We start from the raw sequence: 22,633 nt of genomic DNA on the forward strand, positions 1-22,633 counted from the left end.
AGAGACAGACAGAGTGTCACGAACTTCCCGCAGACATGCGCACTCTTTCAACTAAACAACATGAGATCGCTTTAGTTTAGGACAAATACTTATTAAGCAAAGCATCAAGTGACATTTTCCAATACAACAGTCTGCAGCAAGGCAGTGCAGGAAATAGTCACTCCAAAGTTGAGTGGGTACAAAATAATTTAAAAGACTACACAAGCAAAAAAAATGGCGATATTGAACCGCAGAAGCCAAATTATAGCAGTTACTAAAGAATATCAACGAGGGCTGGAAACCTCGCTCTTACTGCAATATGGTAAAAGAAAGTTTCTCGTGGAAGTTCTACACAGAGAATACACAGGTGTCGTCAGGTGTGGTTCACCATTTTGTTAGCGCCTTGCTATTAGAGCTCTTCAGTGTAGAACAAATATTAAAATAGTTTATTTGTTTGCTACAATTCAGTAATAGATGTGATGTAACAACTACCGTTATCATTAGTTTAAAGGGGAGGTAATAGTGATGTCATCACATTTAGTCAAAGCGGCAAATACCAACAATACTACTTATAATTTATGAAAATATCTGTTCATTCTTCGCAATAGTTATATTTGTTTCTACGAAAAGTATGCTTCGCTCATAGGTTTGTGAAAATGTCAGTTTTTTCTTAAGTAAAGCAAACTTAAGAATATGGTAAAGTATTGACAATATAATACAATTAAATAAACTTAAACCCTTTTCAATACCAAACAATTAGAGAATGTAGCAATCTGAATCATGTTCAGTCATCGTCAGTAAGGAAATAATGAACAGGACTGTTTGATACAATGAGTATTCGTGTTTTTGCATAATTTTGAAAATGAAACTCTCGGATGATTGTTAACTTTTTCACACTGAGTCAACTGCCAACATTGCATAAACTATGAGGTGTATAGCGACAGTTCATGACAGTTCATGACACGTTTACTATAAACTATCAGGTGTATAGCGACAGTTCATGACACGATTACTACAACCTAGGCACAATTAAATGCTGAATTAATTAATTAAACTTAGACTTTACGTTTGTAAACATGTTAGTTTATCTAAGCAAATCCAAATCTGAAAGAAATAATACAACACGTGTATAATAGAATCGCTAGGCAATATACTCAAAGTAAACAATTAAAGTACAGTAAGTAGTCTGTACTAGGTTCAGATGCTAGAATATTGCGAAAGATTAATGTACACTGAGCTTACATCATCAGTGGAAACTGTAGTGAACTGTAGACTGGCGGTGTAAGCAGTGAGTACAGGAGACAAGGTGGTGTTACCATCGCCATTGCTTCATCTTCATCTCCGAGAATGTCACGCGGCCGATGTCCCCCAAGTCATGTGACGTTTATCAGGGCTGTTGAGGTTAGCGTTGCCCTTACAGCCACGCCATTGATAGTACCACCAGGCGCCCTTACTAGATGTGACACAGCCGTCCGGGTTTCGGTCATAGGTTTGAAACAAGTGTCTCGAATTAGTTCTCATCCCATCTCCTGTAAACACACAAACACACACAATTGTATACTATTAGACACACAAAGTCCTAAGCCCTAATATAGTATAACTACAAAACATCTATACATACTTTTATTTTTAAAAGTGTTATTTCTGTGTTGTTCACATAACAAAGCCAAACACCACGCAACACAAATGCAAAAAGAGTTTTTTTTTTTAATTTCTAATGATGTATAACCCAGCGTATCATCAAGAACATAAGAGTGAAGAGAACAGTTTTTCAACAGAAGAATGCCTCACCTAAAACCTGTAACAATGAATGAGTATAACTAACTCTCCCCTGTGGGACCCCGGGGTATGCTTGCCTAGCGAGCATTGTAAGAATTGGGTCCCTGCCATCCAGCCAGGCATGTCGTAAGAGGCGACTAAGGTGGACACCTCACCTAGAGGTAAAATAGGTTGTGGTAGGGCTAACACCGTGTAAAGAAAGCCTGTTGCCCAAACTAACACCAGAGAATTCGTCACGGATGGCTAAGGTAATGAAGCACACCAGGAGACTGGACTAATGAACAGCCAAACCCGAGAGGGAGCTGGCGCCCCGACAGTGAATTTACTGAAGCCGAGGCAAAAGTTTAGGGTGGGGTGCTGGAACGTCCAGACCTTGTACTACACTGGCAAGATGCTCCAACTAGTCAAGGAGTTTGACAACTACAACTTGGACATCCTGGGAGTCAGTGAGGTCAGATGGACTGGCACAGGAAGGGCAGACCATCTTGTTCTCAGGAAGATCAGACGGTCAGCACTCTGAAGGATTTGCTCTACTCAAGATGTCAGAGCCTACAGAGGAGCAGACGTTGCCAGTGACCACACTCTTGTGATAGCCACAGTTTCCCTGAAGCAGAGAGTGGACTCCGGCTAACTGAAACATCCAGCCACGAAACGGGCTTTTGACATAGAAGTAAAGAACTGGTTCCAGACACTAGGAGGCCAACAAGAGATGACCTTAGACGACTTCAATCGAGTATTACAGGAAACAGAAGAGAAAATACTGGGCTTCCAACAGAAAACGAAAGAACAGTGGATAAGAGAAAAGACATGGAAGAAGATAGACGAAAGAAAGTCAGCCAAACAAAGAATCAACAGCACTAGATCTGAACGCCTGAAGTAAAAATACAGACAAATATATACCAAACTAAAGAAAGAGGTAAAGAGGATGACAAAAACCGACAAAAGAAACTACATAAAGAAACTGGCAGATGAAGCTGAATTAACAGCAAGGAAAAATGACCTGAAGACACTGTACAAGATAAACAAACAACTCCCTGATGCGTGGAAGACAGGGCTCATCTTCAAATTACTCAACAAAGAGATCTTGGAGACTGCAAAAATTGGAGGGGCATAAAACATCTTTCCCTCACCAGCAAGGTCTTCAGCAAGATTGTTTTATCAAGACTGACGGCAACCCTTGAGAAAGACCTCCGACCACAACAAGCAGGATTTCGCCCTGGGCGATCCTGCTCCGAACACATCTTCAGCATCCACCGCGAATCCTTATGGAAGATCCTGAGGCATTATGGAGTCCCTACAAAACTTGTTCAGGTCGTTGCAATGCTGTACAGCGATTTCAAATCCCAGGTTGTCTGTGACACGGAGCTCACAGACCCCTTCAACGTCAGTACTGGGGTGAAGCAGGGCTGCATTCTGTCGCCGTTCCTCTTCATCCTGGCCATGGACTGGATCATGAAGACTTCCACCGACAGTGAAAGGAGAGGGATCAGATGGACCATGACTGTGACAGCAACAACAACGCTGGAAGACTTGGACTTTGCTGATGACATTGCCCTGCTGTCACACCGCCACCAAGACATGCAGGAAAAAACAAATGCCTTCTCAGAAACGGCTGGAAACCTTGGCTTGAAGGTCAGCACAAAGAAAACAAAAAGTATGAGAGTGAACGCCAGAGTCCAAGACAGCATCAAACTAAATGGAGCAGAGATTGAGGAAGTTGACAGTTTCACCTATCTTGGGTCCAAAATGTCAAACACCGGGGATGCGGAGGTGGAGATTCGAGCCCGACTGGCAAAAGCCATCCAGGCCTTCGCCTCACTCAGGAGCACATGGAAGGCAGCAAACATCAGCCAGAAGATCAAGCTGAGAATCTTCAAGTCAAATGTGATCAGCACCCTCCTTTACGGATCAGAATCATGGAAGATGACCAAAACCATCAGTAACAAGCTTGACGTCTTCCAAAACGGATGCCTCAGGCGCATACTTAACATCTTTTGGCCAAACACCATCACCAACGAAGAACTCCACCGAAGAACTGACACCGAGTCCATCACCACGCAGGTTCAACAAAGGCGTTGGCGATGGATTGGACATGTGCTCCGCCAGCAGACAGCAGACCTCTCCACAGTCGCCCTACGATGGACTCCAGACGGCCGGAGAAAACGAGGCCGCCCACAGGAAACTTGGAGAAGAACAGCGGAGAGGGAGATGAAAGGAAAGGGCTGGACATGGGGTCACCTGGAGCGGGTTTCAGCCGATCGACATCGGTGGCGGACTCTGGTTGAGGCCTTATGTGCAACCTGATGCACGAAGAGGAATAGAGAGATTGGCAATTAACTCTAAAATGACTGTAAAGTTTACAATAGGATATAAAAACTTCATCTTAGCCTTTAGAATGAAAGTAAACAAGAGAGAAAGTATAGAAGTAGACATGTTGATCTTAAGGTCACGGAGAATGTATTGAGGTCATTTCCTTCCCAGCATTACCCTCGGGTGGACTACTGCGAGCATCGTTCCTTCCTGTTCCTAGTGCACTATGCTTGTCTTCGTGTGAACAGCTGTCTGTAGGAATCAGCAAGAGAACAGCACAAGGTCTGGTGTCTGTTCTGTTTACCGACAACAACAAGATCCATAGAGTGAGGCTCGGCATGGGCCCTGACGATTATCTTCAGATTATTAGCTTATCTGTTCCTTTTCATGTTTCATTTTAATTGCTCATATTTCTGGACCTGATATTTATTGCCAAGTGTAACAAATGTACAAAGACATCAACCAAATAATGACTTTCAAACCAGAGGGTCCACACTAATCTCTTACTTAGAATATGCTTTACAGTCTGCACACTAAATTCTTACTTAGTAGCTAAATAGAGTGCACACACTAATCTCGTACTTAGTGTATACTAAAGGAGAGCGACATACATAGCAAAGGTGTTGTTGATGTGACCTGTGTTGAACCACAGAAGATGTCTGTATACACCGTATAAGGACACGTGCTGTCTGCAGCATGACTTTGCTGAATGATGTGATACTAAAGACAAATAATGTGTTTATTGTTTATTGCCATTGCGCAAACAACTTGTAACAACATGCCAAACATTTCTTGGATGTACTTGTATGTGTTGTGTTGTTATCTTGATGTTGGGGATTTTTAAATCACACTTAGAAGCCATGGGGGGTCTAAACTTGTCGCTCCCACTCCCGACGTTTTACATCACGTGACAACACGAGCCCTCCGTCACCTAACTTGAGGAATGGAGCGACAGATATCAGAATTTCTAATTCCACCAACACCCAAGTCAAAGGCGAAAGGTCACACTGCCCTGTAGGTCAAAGTGTGAGAAACACAGCGCGGCAAGATGAAAGGCTTCCTCCAAATGTTAGAACTGTATTGGTGTAGCATTGTGGGACTGGCACAGGTCAACGGTCATGACTTGTGGAGACAACAGATGACATGGGACATAATCTCTGCTACAGTGGAGAGGATAGCAGAGAAAGAGATACATCGTGGTCATCATCGTAATAAAGATATTGTTGTAGCTGTCATTACCCAACTACTGCATGTCACTCGCCATTCTCCTTGTCCTGTAGTCGCTCAAAACGGACAAATTTCAGGACACAAAATAAGTTTTCTAAAATGTAAAAGCCACACAAATGAAGTTCACAATACTGATAAAATAGTCGCCACCTGCCATGAGTCTTAGGCCGCGCAGAGCCCAGGACGGTGGTTCCGGTCAACTGAGTGCAGTCTGAGTCTTCCTGAAAGTTTTGTCACTTTTCAAGTATTCCGGTATGTCAGCCATGCAGTTTTATTCATTTTGTTCTCATTTCCCTGCTTATATTTAGCACACTAGTATATAATGTTTGAGTATTGTACTGTTTCTGTGAGTGTGCATGCTGAGAAGATTACAGTAACAGTTGTCTTCCATTTCTGTTTATTTTGCTAACAGGTCAAGGCTGTAAAAGCACGCACATATTCATATATGTACTTAGTATTACCTGAAATCATGTAGCTTGTCGTATTTTATCATCGTGCAGAATTTAGCACAGTGTCAACAATAAAAAGTATCCGATGCTAAGGAAAAGCATGGTGGGTTTGCTGAAAATCTTTGAACACGCTTTTCTCAATAAGGCGGCCACCGTACTTCCACGCTTCAAACCTTTATAACTAACTCCATTTGAGGACAAGAAGAATAACTTTGTATCAAATACAGAGGCTAAACCCTGTACATTTCGAAAATATCCAATTTGTGAAATCTCAGATTTCCGACTTGACTCATTTCGTCGTGGCTGCTCACATTTCACAATAATTATTTATAATTTGCATCCAGTGACAGACTCAAAACAGATTAAAAACAACACAATGACTACAGCTCACTAAACACGATTGTACATAATTAAATTACTCTTTAAACAATTGTGATCAGGACTTTACAATACAGCCCTGAAGAAACGGTCAGAAGCTCCTAAGAACGCAATAAAAAAAAAAAATCGCAGACAAGAAAGAACCCCGTGAACATCTCTTTTTTCTCTTTATCCCTGATCATTACACTTGCTTTTCAACTTACATCAAAGGAAACGCACGCGATAGGAGGCGCACGCACACATGCACGCGAAGCTACACACTGACAAACGTAGTGATCCACTTATTTCTTTACCAGCCAGACAGGCAGCCTGCCAGCTAACATGCGTCTCACACTTTCTTACTGTTCAGTGGTCATGTACGTACCTGCGTCACCCGAGTAGCTGAACAACTCAATCAAGTAGTCAGACTCAGGACCAAACAGACGGAACCAGTATTCAGCCCAGTACTGTTTGCCGGACTCAGCTATGAGGTCCACTCTCAAGCGATATCCTCCATTACTTGTTAGTATGCTAATTGCGGACATTCCTGAGACAAAACAAGGCAATGATCTCATGTTAATAGATAAGTCGATCAGTGAAATATTTGTGTTGATCTTGCTCAAGAGTTCTCATGAACCACAGAAGTGTCGCTGGTCATTACCTGTACAACGATGTTATAAAAATGTTGACAATATGGCTAGACTTTAGATGATGAAAAGGTAAATCACAAACTTACTGAGTTTTTAGCACTGTTGTTATTACTACCAATAATAAAGTGTATTCTCCATGTTAGTACGAGCTCAATGCGGTGTATATAAACAATAACAAACCTAAGGTCAGCCATACCGAAACACTAGGATAAGCATCAGAAAGCATACATAAACATAAACTGTACAACAGATAACACTAGCACTGGAAGAAGAATTAATTAGTGGGTAGAACTGTACTCCTGATTACAAAATATATTTCTGAAAGAGAAAGGTTTTAAGAAAGTATTTGACGGCTTCGGACGTAGGCACAAGGAGAGGAGAGGGAGGACATGTAGAGTAGTGTGACCTGAGTAGGAAACTGAGAGTTTGCCGGTCTAGTGTAGGACACAGAGAAGACAGCAACACAGACTAGGTGGTAAGGTGTCAGTACATAGACACAGGCGCAAAGTCACATACATAGAGTTGTATTTACACACAAAGCGACATATCTTCAAAATGTTATGAAACTATGATTATGACACATATACACAGGTGGTTATAAGACCATTTTCACAGACTACATGTAGACAAATATAGATAAACAGATTGGTTGAAGGACATTTTTACACCCTATATCCTTACAACAAAACAAACTTAGAGAGTGCAATACAACTGCATGAAGTGTTTTAGCTACCGTACATTAATAAAATTCTGAACAAATCCATAGCATGCAATCAGATAATCCCACAGAAAACAAAACAAGAAACAGAAAATAAAAAACAAAGCAAAAATAAAACAAAACATCAAAAACAAATAACATGATACACCGCAGGGATGCATTTCCTCGCAACCTTCGTGTTTCTTTCTTTTTGAGACTTTGGCAACTGAGACACTACAGGATCATCAGCCTTCCATTCATTCCATTACTTGTACAATCATTATCACAGCAAACAAAGCATGCTAAGGAAGTAGTACACAAAATAGTGAGCAAGATGCATCGTCGAACAGAAATATAATAGAACAACAGAAACAGCAACCTGTGTATTAACCAGTAAACATCACACAAACAACACAGTGAAACAGAATACCTGATTACAGCCTGACTTTGAATGTAAAACAAATGTTGCGGTTACAATTATGCAAGAGGAGGGATAATGCAAGAGAATGAAAGAGCTATGTCCAGCATCTTACTCAGCCAGAAATCTCCAGAGAGGTTACCAAACCCGTTTACATATTCTGTCCAGTTCCGGTGGAAGTCAACTGTGAAGTCGCGACGTCTCTGGATGACCTGCACATGACACAAGTTCACAGGTCGTTACTATGGCACCAAGGCGCAGCATGCTCGACAGGATTCAGCAATAATCACAGTTTAATGAGTTCCCTAAGGATCAGTCATAATTGACAAAATATAACAGCTTACGACTTTATTAGCTGTGGTCATGATTATGTCAACACTTCACAGTTACAATAGACTATGTGAACCTGGTATAATAGTATATAGTATAGTATATAGTGACAGTCATGTGAACATAATGTACAGTTCCCTGGCTGTAAATGTGTGGCATGAAGTGGCTGTGATCATTTATATAGGAACATACTAAACCTAACAAATGCATGATTCACGCCGCGATTACAAAAAACATTTTCTTTTAACTCCTTATCAAACCTACAGTCGCTGATCATGAAGCAGGAATGGATGCAAGGGGTTAAAGGGTGCGACTACAAACAACCAACACACGCACACCAACACACTAAATGTAGGTCTGTCTAGAACCACCCTCAACCCACGGAGTCTACCAGCGAAAAGACAAACTGTTGGAAACAGGTGGACAAGCATCCTCTCCTGCTTCATGTTGAACATGTCGAAAGATATCAAAGAAAAACTATTCGTTGATACTATGAGCTGTAAGTGATACCCTGGGTATAAGTGGTGTCACACATTTGTGAGCAGGATACAGTGTGCAGGAGAGATGCTACCTGAGTCGTTCACACTGACCACCTGAGTCATACACACTGACAAACACGACCACACGAACCAGCCAGCCGCCGCCCGCAGTGTCCATGTCACACCACACTGCCACTGGTCCGTTGTTGTATGCTAGCTGAATGGTGTAGACACCACTAATTCCTCCTTTGCCCTGCCAGTCTTCACATGACCCTATTTGTACACAAACAAATCATTCCGCTCGTAAGGAATTGTTATAAAGGGAGAGCAGTGGAACTTCGTACAATGACGGAAACAATCGAGGATAAATACGGTAATAATCATGACAACTTCAATATAAAAGTCAAGCAAAAAGAGTCCCTCGGGCAAACTGTTTATATGTGCATGCAGCACACAGTTCACACTGCTCTGATACAAGACAGTCACACTTACTGACCACCGGTAACACTAGCCATCTTCTATTCTAGCTCTGTGTCTACGAGTATCTGACTGCCATGTGTACATATTCTTATTCCTCCTCCTTAATGTCACTTCTGTCTCCTCATCTCCATAGCCACTTCCTCCTTTAACCTTTACAATCAGCTTTTTTATAAAGTAATAAAGTGACAGTTAGTAACGACTTTCATATAGAGCAGACCTGGGCAAGGGGCGGCCCGCGAGCCGGATCCGGCCCGCCTCCTGTCTCTGACGGGACCGCCCGCCGGCCCGCCTGCCAGTATATATACTATATATACAGTATTGGGTAAAACTAAGTTAACTATATTAGTCCGGCCCTCTAAAACCCTACCAATTTCTCATGAAGACCCTTGGGAAAATTATTTGCCCACCCCTGATATAGAGTGTCGACAACAAAGATATGGGGTAGTGGCAGATGGAATCTTCTTCATCGATACATTCCCATCTGTGGTGCTCCTGTGCATTAACCCTTAACCCAATGTGTCTTTGGTTAATTGCCATCTTACAATTGTTAGAAAGGAAGAAAACCGTTAGCTCGTGGACATGAATAAACACTGAATAATAAACTGTTTAAATCCGAAATATTATGTAAACATTAAGATGACAGTTGTTTGATGAAAATAATTAATGTAAACAACTTACTAGAGTATTTTTACTGTAAGAAAAAGACAATCTGATGGTATACAATGTTTGGGGACAAGTTGAGTGCTACTCATCCTTCTACTGCTTCTTACCTGGAGCAGTACACCTTTTCTCGTTTTCATTAAAGTTGAAGCCTGAATGGCACAGACATCGTCCTAACAAACAATCGCTGTTGGGGTCTGCACAGTCCATCTTGCTGTGACACAGGAGGTTGTACCAGTTATGATGTGAGGCAAAAGTGGACTTGCAGGATCTCTGGTAGTGGGTCCAGCCTTTACTCGTCTTAGGAGACCAGTCGGAGGGAGACTGACGACCGGTAACTTCATGAAGCCGACACAGACCTCCATGGGCTGACACAGAAGGTAGAAAGAGACATAAGTGAACATGATGCTAAACATTTTGAACAAAGAAGAGTGAAAGCAAGTTATGTGAACATTCCCCGAAAGGTTATTCTGTTACTTAAAGGTTTTCATCAAAAGGCGCGGTACGTAGTTGTATATTTGCTATTGTTTACTGTTGTCTTGCTAGGAGCACGCCTGTCACACACTAGTTGTACAATAATTATAAAGTGGAATGTTTTCTCCATTCCTGTTGTGCTCCCACAGTGTTGTCAGTCAATGGTCCTGATGCTAGAGTCCTGGATGTCTTGTTGTCAGTGTCAGAGCTGCAGGGCGAGCTGAGGAGGTCTGGCACTTATCTATCATTAGCGATGAGAAGACATTTTCACACAAAGTACAGTGTAATTTCCTAGATCGCATTCTCTTTATAAATATGAGATAAGTGTGACAAGATAACCACTATCTAAGTTCTATATATTACTAGATTGTTTTATTAGAGTTAAAGACTTTAAAATAGTCACAATACTTGTTTCTTTTTTAGCTAAATCACTTGTCATTCACTGTTCATGTAAGAACAACTGTATGCAAGGAGTGCCAAGATAGATAAGCGTTAGTTGCAAGGTGGCTTAACAAAGAATAAATAATAATAATAATAAATGTGTAATTTGTATAGCTCATACTCCTAAGCAGCGTGGTCTTAGCGATTGACAGAAGAAGGACACACGGACAGCAAAGGAACAGAATGATGAACACGACTGATGACTCATGTCGGAAATGTAGAAAACGCAAGGAGAAATCAGAGAACAAGAACTCAGATTATCGGTAATCAACAGAGGAGGACGAGGAGGGAAGAAGCAATAAACGGAAAAAGTGGAGAAAGAAGTGGTTGACAAAGGACAAGCATGATGTGGACTGTGTCAGTATTGCTCAAGGTGAGGTGTGGCTTCAGTGAGAAGTGAACAGATTCCATGATGGACAGGTGCGGAGGTAGAATAGAAGAGTTGTATTGCTTAGCTGTACACAAGTAAACATTCCGGGACCTGAAGAAGTCAAAGTCATTGTGTGGAGGGCTGAGTGCCACAGACTGTGCAGGTAGCAATTGATATTAGCATCGGTTCATACTTTTGTTATTTATGTCTTTATGCCAGTTCACCTGCAACTGTTTGAGCATCATTTCAGGCCAGTACACCAAAGAAAACCAGTTCATTGGTGGACGATTGAGCTATTCTTCCATTTGTGACTTGTATTCAGTCGTAATTAAAGTGGAAGTCTGTAGTAAACACAGGAGTTTATCTCTGTATATGTGGTGTAGTACATTCACACTCAGTGCAGTAGTAACTAGATAGTCGTGGGTTCAGTGTGATTTTATCTTTACACAACTATCAAAATTTAATACTCACACGAGCAATTTTATAATCCATGTAATTTCACTCACTTTGTTGTATCCTAACTAAATGCATTAATCACCTTTTGTATTCAAAATGTTTGTAGATTATGGCGCGTGAAGTTTGCTGTGAAAATGTGTTTGTAGTCTTTATGTAGGCGACTACAGATGGTAGAAATATACACAGACAACATATTTCAACAGTGTTGCCATTGTTTACGGGTGTCCGTTGATTTTGTGGACAAAGCGTGCTATTAATAGAACGCAGCGCAGGACACGTGAAGCAGACTTTAGCAGTTGTAGAGTGCACAGTCACCTGCCATCTCTAAGATCATGTTAGTATACCAATGTTTCAAGGCTTTTACTCTATACATACCTTTGAAATCGAAGGTGAGGCAACGCCTGTAATCCTGGCACCAGTCCTTGCAGTCTTTCAGACTGACTCCATCCCAGCTAGTAAGGTTGTTAGCACGTATAGCGCTGTCAGGATACTCTGTAAAGGTGTTGTGCAACTCGTTTGTGCTGCAAGCTAATGTAAACAACTGTGGTAAGCAATTATTTACAGACTTTTTAAGTTGAAGTCAATTGTTCTATATTTCATGCATTTCGATCAACATCCATAATCAAGTGAATCAATTTCTAATTTTTTTTCGGCCCACGTGTTTTCTTTCATTCTTTATTCCTTTTATTCAGTTTATCTAAATGCGGCTATATTGTTTTACACTTTATTCCTTTAAGAATGCGAAAATCAAATAAAAGCTCTTCCGTCCCTAACTGTAACAAGTCGAGAATAAAAGTCAAGTTTCTTGCGGTCAAGCACACCACACAGAACCATTGTCTACTCACTGCTAGTACACGTGTCATGTGTGGTGTAAAAGTACCCGGGGTGACACCGACACTGGTGTTTGTAGCACACGGAGTGGGGCTCATCGCAGTCGTCGTCTGTCGTGCAGCTTGTGTTGTGCCACTTGCTCAGCTCTGATACAAGACAGTCAAACTTACTGACAGCTGGTAACACTAGCCATCCCATAATTCTAGCTCTGTGTCTAGAGTATCTGACTGCCTCGTGTACATATTCTTATTCCTCCTCCTTAATGTCACTTCTGCCTCCTCATCTTCATAGCCACTTCCTCCTCTAACCTTTACAATCAGTTTCTTTATAAAGTAATAAAGTGACAGTTAGTAACGACTTGCACGTAGAGTAGACAACAAAGATATGGGGGAATGGCAGCTGGAATCTTCTTCATCGATACATTCCCCTCTGTGGTGCTCTAGTGCAGGGATGCCCAACCTACGGCCCGCGAAACTTCTGCCCAAAGTGCAGGAAATCGGCATGTTAGTAATAAAAGAAAACGAAAAAAAAAAAACCCGAAAAAAGGGAAGAAGAAGTATTTATCCCCACGCAGGGGCGTCTCTCAATCTTTTTTTCGATGGACGAACATTTCAATTCAGTGCTCCGACTTGGTGTCTCTACGATGAGGCCGGACATTCAGAAGTTGGTTTTGGGTAAACAACTTCAAATATCCCACTAATTACTACATAATTAATGGTAAGTACAACTTGTTTCTAATAAAAAATGTTATCTGCTCTATTTTTTTTTCATTTTTGTATTTTTGCGGTGAAGTGGCCCGCGACACAGCTGTCCGAAATGGATATGGCCCGCAGGCCGAAAAAGGTTGGGCATGACTGCTATAGTGCATTAACCCTTAACCCAATGTATCTGAGGTTCATTGCCATCTTACAATTATTAGAAAGGAAGAAAACCGTTAGCTCGTGGACATGAATAAACACTGAATGCTAAACTTTGTAAATCCGAAATATTATGTAAACATTGAGATGACAGTTGTTTGATGACAATAATTACTTTAAACAACTTACTAGAGTATCTTTACTGTAAGAAACAGACAAACTGACGGTAGACAACGTGTGGGGACAAGCTGAGTACTACTCATAATTCTACTATATCTCACTTACTTGTAACAACACACTCCTTCTCTGATTCATTGAAGTTGAAGCCTAAATTGCACAGACATCTGCCTGACAAACAATCGCTGTTTGTGTCTGCACAGTCCATCTTGCTGTTACACAGGAGGTTGTACCAGTTATCGTGTGAGGCAAAAGTGGACTTGCAGGATCTCTGGTAGTGGGTCCAGCCTTTACTCGTCTTAGGAGACCAGTCGGAGGGAGAGTCATGAGCGGTGACATTATGAAGCAGACACAGACCTCGGTGGGCTGGCACAGAAGGTAGAAAGAGAGAGAAACATAAGTGAACATGATGATTTTCAGCCAAACGCGCGGTACGTAGTTGTTTATTTGTGATTGTTTACTGTTGTCTTGCTAGGAGCATGCCTGTCACACACTAGTTGTACAATAATTATAAAGTGGAATGTTTTCTCCATTCCTGTTGTGCTCCCCCAGTGTTGTCAGTCCATGGTCCTGATGCTAGAGTCCTGGATGTCTTGTTGTCAGTGTCAGAGCTGCAGGGGGAGGTGAGGAGGTCTGACACTTATCTATCATTAGCGATGACAATACATCTACCCACATATGACTTAGTTTCCCAGATAGCATTCTCTTTATAAATATGAGATAAGTGTGACAAGATAACCACTGTCTAAGTTCTATATATTACTAGATTGTTTTATTACAGTTAAAGACTTTAAAATAGTCACAATACTTGTTTCTTTTTTAGCTAAATCACTTGTCATTCACTGTTCATGTAAGAACAACTGTATGCAAGGAGTGCCAAGATAGATAAGCGTTAGTTGCAAGGTGGCTTAACAAAGAATAAATAATAATAATAATAATAAATGTGTAATTTGTATAGCTCATACTCCTAAGCAGCGTGGTCTTAGCGATTGACAGAAGAAGGACACACGGACAGCAAAGGAACAGAATGATGAACACGACTGATGACTCATGTCGGAAATGTAGAAAACGCAAGGAGAAATCAGAGAACAAGAACTCAGATTATCGGTAATCAACAGAGGAGGACGAGGAGGGAAGAAGCAATAAACGGAAAAAGTGGAGAAAGAAGGGGTTGACAAAGGACAAGCATGATGTGGACTGTGTCAGTATTGCTCAAGGTGAGGTGTGGCTTCAGGGCAAAGTGAACAGATTCAATGATGGACAGGTGCGGAGGTAGAATAGAAGAGTTGTATTGTTTAGCTGCACACTAAGTAAACATTCCGTGACCTCAAGAAGTCAAAGTAAGTCATCTCTGTATATGTGGTGTAGTACATTCACACTCACTGCAGTAATAACTAGATAGTCGTGGGTTCACTGTGATTTTACCTTTACACTTTCTTCCTAAAGGAAGCAAATAACTATAAAATATTAATTAGCACACGACCGAGTTTATAATTCATGCAATTTCACACACTTTGTTTTATCCTGTGTAAAGAGATAAAATATTTCAACATTGTTCCCATTTTTCCCGGGTTTCCGATGATTTTGTGGACAAAGCATGCTATTAATAGAACACGGCGCAAGACACGTGAAGCAGACTTTAGAAGTTGTAGAGTACACAGTCACCTGCCATCTCTAAGATCATGTTAGTATACCAATGTTTCAAGGCTTTTTCCTCATACAGACCTTTGAAATCGAAGGTAAGGCAACGCTTGTCAGCCAGGCACCAGTCCCTGCAGTCTTCCAGACAGAGTCCATTCGAGATATTAAGGAGGTTTGCACGTATAGCGCTGTCAGGATACTCTGTAAAGGTGTTGTGCAACTCGTCTGTGCTGCAAGCTAATGTAAACAACTGTGGTAAGCAATTATTTACAGACTTTTTAAAAGTTGAAGTCAATTGTTCTACATTTTGACGTATTTCGAACAACATCCATAATCAAGTCAATCAATTTCTAATTATTTTTCCGGCCAATGTGTATTCAGTCATTTTTTTTATTATTCCTTTTATTCAGTCTATCTAAATGCGGCTATATTGTTTTACAATTTATTCCTTTAAAAATGCGAAAATCATATAAAAGCACTTCCGTCGCTAACTGTAACAAGCCGAGAACAAAGTCGAGTTTCTTGCTGTCAAGCACACCACACAGAACCATTTGTGACCATTCATGACGAACTGTGTCTCAAGTCGCGCGGAGCAGCTGTGTGCTAGAGGCACCGAAAGGTGACAAGGGTCAGTTTTGAGCAGTTTGACTTTTCTTTTAAAATGGATTCCTTGGTTATTAAACTATCAGGAAAATACACTGCTATGTTAAAATAAAAGTTAGAAATTGACTTTAAATACGTTTTAATCGAGGGACCCTACTGCGATCCCTACCGATTTCTAAGAAATTCAAACGCTGTTTCGATGTTGTTTCCCATCATGTTATACCTTGTCAGACAGCCCGGAGTCTGTATGTTCAACTTCTTTAAAGAACAATTCAAAATATTAACCGATCGGAAGACCCGCTTTTTGTCAAAATGGCCGCCACCGTACTGTCACGCTTCAAACGTTCATAACTCACTCAATGTTAGGACTACAAGAATAACTTTTGTATCAAAAGAAAGTTCAGAACCTGTGCATTTTAAAAATATGCAAATGGTCAAATCTCAAATTTCCGACTTAAGACTCATTTTGTGGTGTATGGTCACATTGTCTACTCACTGCCAGAGCATGTATCGTATGTTGTGTAGAAGTAGCCAGGTGCACACCGACACCTGTGATCATAGCACGCGACGTGTTGTTGATTGCAATCGTCGTCCGTCGTGCAGCTTACATTGTGCCACGTCTTCAACAAAATGTCTTCACCTGGGCATCTAGAATTTGTACTTTGGTAAATTATTAATTATTCAATGTCATCAATTATTTATTTTTGTTTTTACTTTAACACCCCCGCCACACTTCCCCCAATAAACTCGCACCTCCTGAGATCCATTATTGTAAAACATATACCTTAGGAATTATAAGACCATAGAGTTTTTGAAATTAGTGTCTCATTAGGGCTATATGTTCCTTTTACAATAATGTTTCAAAGACCTTATGCTATATTGATATTGTATAGGACATAGCTGCTTCCCTTCTGTATTTCTTTATGAGCTTGTCAGGAGTCACAGGAGCTTGGCGATGAGTCAATAACCTTAACTGCTTCAAAGAGGGTTAAGTTCCAGTCATACAAGCATTAAATAACAAGCTCAAGGAAATCAGTACTGTTTGATAACAAAATAGAGAATAGTTTTATACGACAGTATACGTACGCCAAAGGTGACACACATCAGGTGTGTGTGTGTGTGGGAGGGGGTGTTGTTTGTTTTGAACATGGTCTGGTGCACTCAAAAAATTAGGTTTAGTACTAACATCTCTACAAGTCCCTTGTGGTGCCAACCTTGCATTACTGATGTGCAACATGTACTCTGCTTGCCGATAAGGAGAGGAGAATACGAGAACATGTGGCTGAGAGGACTACTGGTGATCTTGTACAGGGAACATACAAATAATGACTTGGTACAAAGCTCGGTTGCAACACTCGTAGGACAGCAGGAAGCTCTCCTTGCAATAGTCAAGTCACGTGAGCTGGTGAGGTCTGGCCACGTGACCCGACACGACACTTTGTCGCAATCTGTCCTTCAAGGTACCTTAGAGGGGGTTGATGTCAATGTTGCCAGAGGAAGAACTGACTCACAAACATCAAGGAGATGATCTGTGCAGGACCACCTCACTAGCGCCCCAACTACTGCAGTTTGAAATACTTTGTTACACCTTAGGTACTGATGCTCATTAGACATTTGGCTGGCGAATGTATGCCCTCAATATCATGCACTACAACACATCTTAATTAATCCTTTTCATGAAATTGTTTGTCTACCAGTGTTACCATTACATAGCACATCAGACATCACATGATACATCAAGTAAGACATTCAATGTTAACATACATACATACAAACAAACAAACAGAAAGACCGGAGCTCCTGGAAGTGAAGCCAGCAGTGTGAGACAACAGACAAAAATTCTTATTTAATATTTGTCATTATTTACACATTATTTAGACGACTGACAAACGATCACATATTTCAGTTTGTTGCTGACTACATAAAAATCTGATTGTTGAACTTTTTGCATGTATTGTAAGCCAAAAGACAAGAAGAGTCAACACGGTTTACCTTCCTGTCTCCTTCGCAAGGACACATGGAGACATCCACAGGAGAAATGAGAGGAATAGCAGCATTGTATCCACCTGCACATGCAACAACGACAAGTTTCGTGAGTCTTTCTTGCATAATGTTTCTTTATTATATTAATTTAAATCAGCAAAATATTTACTACTTAAAATAAAAAATTCACAATAAAATATTTGGCAAATATCATTTGTAGAAACATACACAAAAGGAATCCATCACTCAAAGCTTAAGATTAAAACTAGGTTAGTGTGTCTGGCATGCATGAACACATAAAGTACCAAAGACACAGTGTCAAAGGTGACAACAAATAGCAATCAACAAAGGTATATAGGAAAGACAGCCTATTCAAGAGATAGGAAGATAATAAATAAGAGAAACGGTGAGTAATGTAACTTGTTACAAAACAGTAGGTATGCTTCTTCCTTTGATACATTATTTCATAAAGCATGTAAAGACAAAAAGTGACTAGTAGTGTCTAAGAAAGTGTAGAAAGAAGAAAATACAGGAAGATAGAACAGCTTATAGCAGAGAAAAAAAAGCTGATAGAACTCTGCTAACAGTAAAGAAACAAAACTACAATCAATTAAAAATCAAGTCTCTAGAAAATGCAGTCAACAAACCAAAGGAGTTCTGGGAGGTGATGAGGAGATACAGAAGACAGCCTGTAGTGGACCAAATCAGTGAAGAGGGTAGGTAAAGCACTTCCAAACAATACTAAATAAAGGGGTGATGGATGTGGATGGTCAAGATAACCCTTGTGAAAGTACCAGTAGTGCAATGCACCTGTATGTCCAACCTGTGGACAATCAGATAACAGAAAAAATCAAAGAGGCAATTGGTTACTAAAAAAATGTTAATCAGCAGGCCCAGATGGTATTGTCAATAATATATTAGACGCTGCATCCCCGGTTATTACTCCCTTGCTAAACTGTTAAATTCTGTTACCCAAGGAATGAACTCAATCTATTACTATCCCACTATACAACAAAGGTGACAACAACCAGTCAGGTAACTACCGAGGTATCTCTCTTACTAATATATTTAGGTAAAGCCTTTACATGCTCTCTAAATAAAATATTAACCAAGTGGGCAGAAAGCATCCAATTAAATGACAATGACAATGGTAATTCCTTATTAATGAGAGGTAAAATAAGTAAGAAAATGCATTTTCCATTTAGCCCCCGCCCTTTACAGGGAAAGAACTAACTGAAGTAATTATAAGTACTATGGGAATAAGGTAAGGTATGTGAAAGCTGAATATGTACAAAAGTGGTGGTTAAGAAAAAACATATGTTTACAAGATTTCCTAGAGTTAGGAGGTATCTCTAGAGGCCTCATCTAATTTTCTTGAATGTGGTTAGGTAGGAGTTCATGAAGTTTAATTGACCAAGATGGAGAGGGAGGCTGTTCCAGAGTCAATCAAACTTGGGGTTCGCCGACCCGCGCTGAGTTAACACTAACTTCAGGAAAGGCGTCAGTGCCAGTGGAATCTTTGTGTTCTATTCAAGTGGAAACTGCATTACTTTGAAGTGGAAACTTTGTGTCATTTTGAAATGGAGACTTTGTGGGGAACTGCATAGTCGGAAGGGACATTAGATGTTTTGTGACAGTGGAAGTGTTCGGACTGTGGATTGAGAAATTTGGATTTGCTTTGTGTTTTCTTTTTCTTCAAATTATATTGATTTTAAAATTTAAATTGTTGTCGCTTTTATTTAGTTATCTTCCTCGTCTGAAAGGCACTGTAGATTGCAGGTGACAAATGGAAATAGTACGTTTTGGACAAGTTCTAATGATCTTGGAGGAAAATAGTAAAGAGAGTCTATGATACTGTTTACCCGTCAGTATTTTGTACATGAAACTGTTGTTAAGTTAAGGTCTGTTTCTTAGAGGAAGGACGCATTGACAGGAATAATTAAACCCAAGCAGGATTTTGTCGGTATATCATATTTTCACATTATATGCGGCAGTAAACAACCAATTATCCCAGAATATGAAGCAATTAAGTAGCAATCATAGACCGTCAGAAAGCCTACAATAATGTGCAACAAGCATTATTACTACCCAAATTATCACAACCACGTATGCAGATAAATTATAGAGGATAATAAAAAGCATGTACCAAGATATTCAGGAATGTGTCAGAGACAGAAATCAAGGCCTTTGTACAAGAAAACATTGTAAAGCCGCCAAGAATCACGCACTGACCCACGTGGCTTGTGATAGTGTCCGGCGGTCATCCGCTCACACTAACAGAACCGGGAGCCCACTTCTGTCTCAACATACCCTAGTGGTCACTCCTGGCTGTTGTGTCCACTCACAGTACCCGCCTCCCAGTCCACCCTAGCCTGGTGGTCACTCCTGGCTGCTGTGTCCACTAACAGTACCCGCCTTACAAGTCCACCCTTAGCCTGGTGGTCACTCCTGGCTGTTGTGTACACACGGCACCTTGCCCAGGCGACCTCTCACCTTTCACAACCACCCGCTCCTCTCAGCGTCTCGGGTAGATGCCCCAAGGGACGCTACGATGTGAGGTTCACTACATTGTCCCCAGGGGGCGGGAACCAATGGCCAGCGCCAACAATACCCACGTGACTACAGCGCGTGAAGACTATGCGCCCAAACGGCGGACAGGGTGGGGAGGGGCCATGAACACAAACATGGCTGACAGGCCACAGAGAGAAAAGGAAGGGTAAGATTAATGATAAGTATGTGATAAAATTATACAGAAAGCATTCAAGAAAATAATGGACCCTGTAATTAGTGCAGTGAAATTTGTTATTAGACCAGGTGTTGACAAACTAGAATTAGTATTTTTGGGGAAAAAATGGTGTCAGGTATTTTTTTAAGGACAAGCAGATGCCGAAAAAAAAAATCACAAAGATATCAAGACATAGTTATAAGGCTAATTTCATTAAGAAACCGTCAGGAGCGGGCTAAGATGGCGTCTGAGATGATCTCATCAGACGTCAGCTCGCTGCTGTCATCGTCCCGTGATGCCGTGCGTGTGCACGTCAGACAACGCACTGTCTGCTCGTGACCGTTGTAACGACTAGAGGGGAGATCATCTTGTGAAGAATAGTAAAGAGACGAAGATGCCTTCTTGTGCCTCTTTGATTTTGTATATTCTCTTATGTTTTCTCTCCATCTCTATTGGTTTTGTTTCTTTGCAATGTAAAATTACACTGTATCCCAGCAACAACGACAACACTGTTGCTGCCTCCTGCTGCTGGTGGATTCCTACATCCTCACCAACCGCCCTTACGACAAGTCGCCTGCCTTCTTTCAACACAGACGAGCTTCAAGTGGGTTTGGAAATAACAAAAATACTCCAAACTATTATCACAACTAGTAAATGAATAGTTAGAATTTTTTTTACTCAACCAATGTAGGGAAGGACACCAGGGATGCTCATCATTCTCACGAAAGTAGCTGTCTACAATCAAATGTTTTAATTCACTGTCTTGCAATATCACCTTTGGCTTACAGTTCATCATCTCCCATATTTTCTTGTGGTTATCAGTTCCACAAAACAGTCTGTCTACTTCAGTCAGCCACTGTCCATGCACACCATCTCGTGCACGCACAGTGAGATGACTTCTTATTAATAATAAATATTTGTAAAGCGCATACTGACAAGAAAGCAAATGAATAACGTGTGAACTAAAAAATAATAAATAACAATACTAATGTTGAATAAAAACAAGTACCGAAATGAAATACATTTTATCTTTCTGCAGCTCAGTCCAACAGGTAGAGTCCATAAAGCCCGTCATACACGAGCAAGAAAGGAGCGGAGAGCTCTTCAATCATGTTTATTTATTAATATTTATTATAGATTATAATGGAACTGACCCTAGCTGTTTGTGTAGATAGAGGAGGACAAACTAAATGGATGATGCACAGTGGCTGATCTCAAATGACCATGACCCTACAGCCAGGTGGGGTCAGATCATCAGCTAAACGTGCAATTATAACACACAAACACGAGATTTGTGAAGTTGCTGTTTTGAGTATTGAAGAGAGGTCTTCCTATTAATGTGAGTTAGCTCTGTAGGGGAATAAGGATATGGAGAATGTGGAGAGGGGAATGAAAGGTGTGAGGGTAGATGTGGGAGCAGCGTGAGGCTTCAGGTGTGGATGACTTCCTGGCGGCCTCTTGGAACTATGTCCATTTGCTCAGGTAACAGGCGACCTTTGACGGGGATATGCCGTGTACATGTACTAACCAAACTTAATATTGAGAGAAGCTTTGTGACAGAAGTAACTTCCTTTACTTAAAACACTCAGTGATTTAAATATCTCACCCATAGGTCAAACATAAAATAACAAAAATGTCTTTAGGTCGACGATAGAGTCTCTAAAATAAATCCTCTTCACATAAAACCTGGGAACTAAGTAAATTCACCTTGAGATCGAGAGACAGTTACTACAATAACTGACATTTACATCAAAACAATGTGAGTAAAATAATTAAGCGTCAGATTCAAACACACCATGATTAAAGTAACTCACCCGCAGATGATCTTTGTGAGAAAGCTGTTAGTGGAAGTATATCCCGAGGAAAGCAGCGTCTGAGACGAGGAGAGGTTGACAACTGCTGGTAGTCTGCACGTGTGGAGAGGGAGATATATAGCAGGAGAGAGTGAAGAACCAACAACAGCAGCGATGCTCACATCAGGAGGTTGCAAGCTCCTCCCCCACACATACATGAAGTACAGGAATGAAGGCAGCGATGCTCACAACATGAAGATACAAGCTCCTCCCTCCCACACATACATGAAGTACAGGAGGCTCCAAGTCCATGATGCTCACGTGTCAACAGGTCAGTGAGGTCAGGCAGCGGGTCAGGTGTCAACAGAAGTGGACGATAGTGAAAACATCATCACCGGAGAACGCAATGGTCTGGGCAACCTACCTACAGAAAATACCGGAGTGAATTCCCTGTTTTCGACGTACTG

The 22,633-nt window shown here is 40.9% G+C and overlaps 1 protein-coding gene across 1 annotated transcript; it reads right to left on the reverse strand.

Moving 5' to 3' along the window:
• Nucleotides 1–76: 76 nt before the first annotated feature.
• Nucleotides 77–22,633, reverse strand: LOC112569082 (tenascin-like). The gene is made up of 13 exons (XM_025246749.1): nucleotides 22,188–22,633; nucleotides 18,296–18,471; nucleotides 17,658–17,731; nucleotides 16,162–16,313; nucleotides 15,147–15,299; nucleotides 13,530–13,787; nucleotides 12,402–12,533; nucleotides 11,932–12,084; nucleotides 9,926–10,183; nucleotides 8,827–8,948; nucleotides 7,982–8,078; nucleotides 6,487–6,648; nucleotides 77–1,508 (listed from the first exon to the last, which is right to left on the reverse strand). The coding sequence occupies exons 3-13, from the start codon at nucleotides 17,720–17,722 to the stop codon at nucleotides 1,330–1,332; spliced, it is 1,731 nt and encodes a 576-aa protein (XP_025102534.1). The 5' UTR covers nucleotides 17,723–17,731; nucleotides 18,296–18,471; nucleotides 22,188–22,633; the 3' UTR covers nucleotides 77–1,329.

Source organism: Pomacea canaliculata, linkage group LG7, assembly GCF_003073045.1.
Source record: "Pomacea canaliculata isolate SZHN2017 linkage group LG7, ASM307304v1, whole genome shotgun sequence".
Taxonomy (NCBI): Eukaryota; Metazoa; Mollusca; class Gastropoda; order Architaenioglossa; family Ampullariidae; genus Pomacea; species Pomacea canaliculata.

Coding starts and splice junctions, on each gene's coding strand:
- LOC112569082 (XM_025246749.1), bottom strand. CDS start 17,722: ATGCTGCTATTCCTCTCATTTCTCCTGTGGATGTCTCCATGTGTCCTT. Junction 12,534..13,529: donor GAAGGAGTGTGTTGTTACAA/GTAAGTGAGATA, acceptor GTCTTGTATCAG/AGCTGAGCAAGTGGCACAAC. Junction 12,085..12,401: donor ACATGACACGTGTACTAGCA/GTGAGTAGACAA, acceptor TGTTTACATTAG/CTTGCAGCACAAACGAGTTG.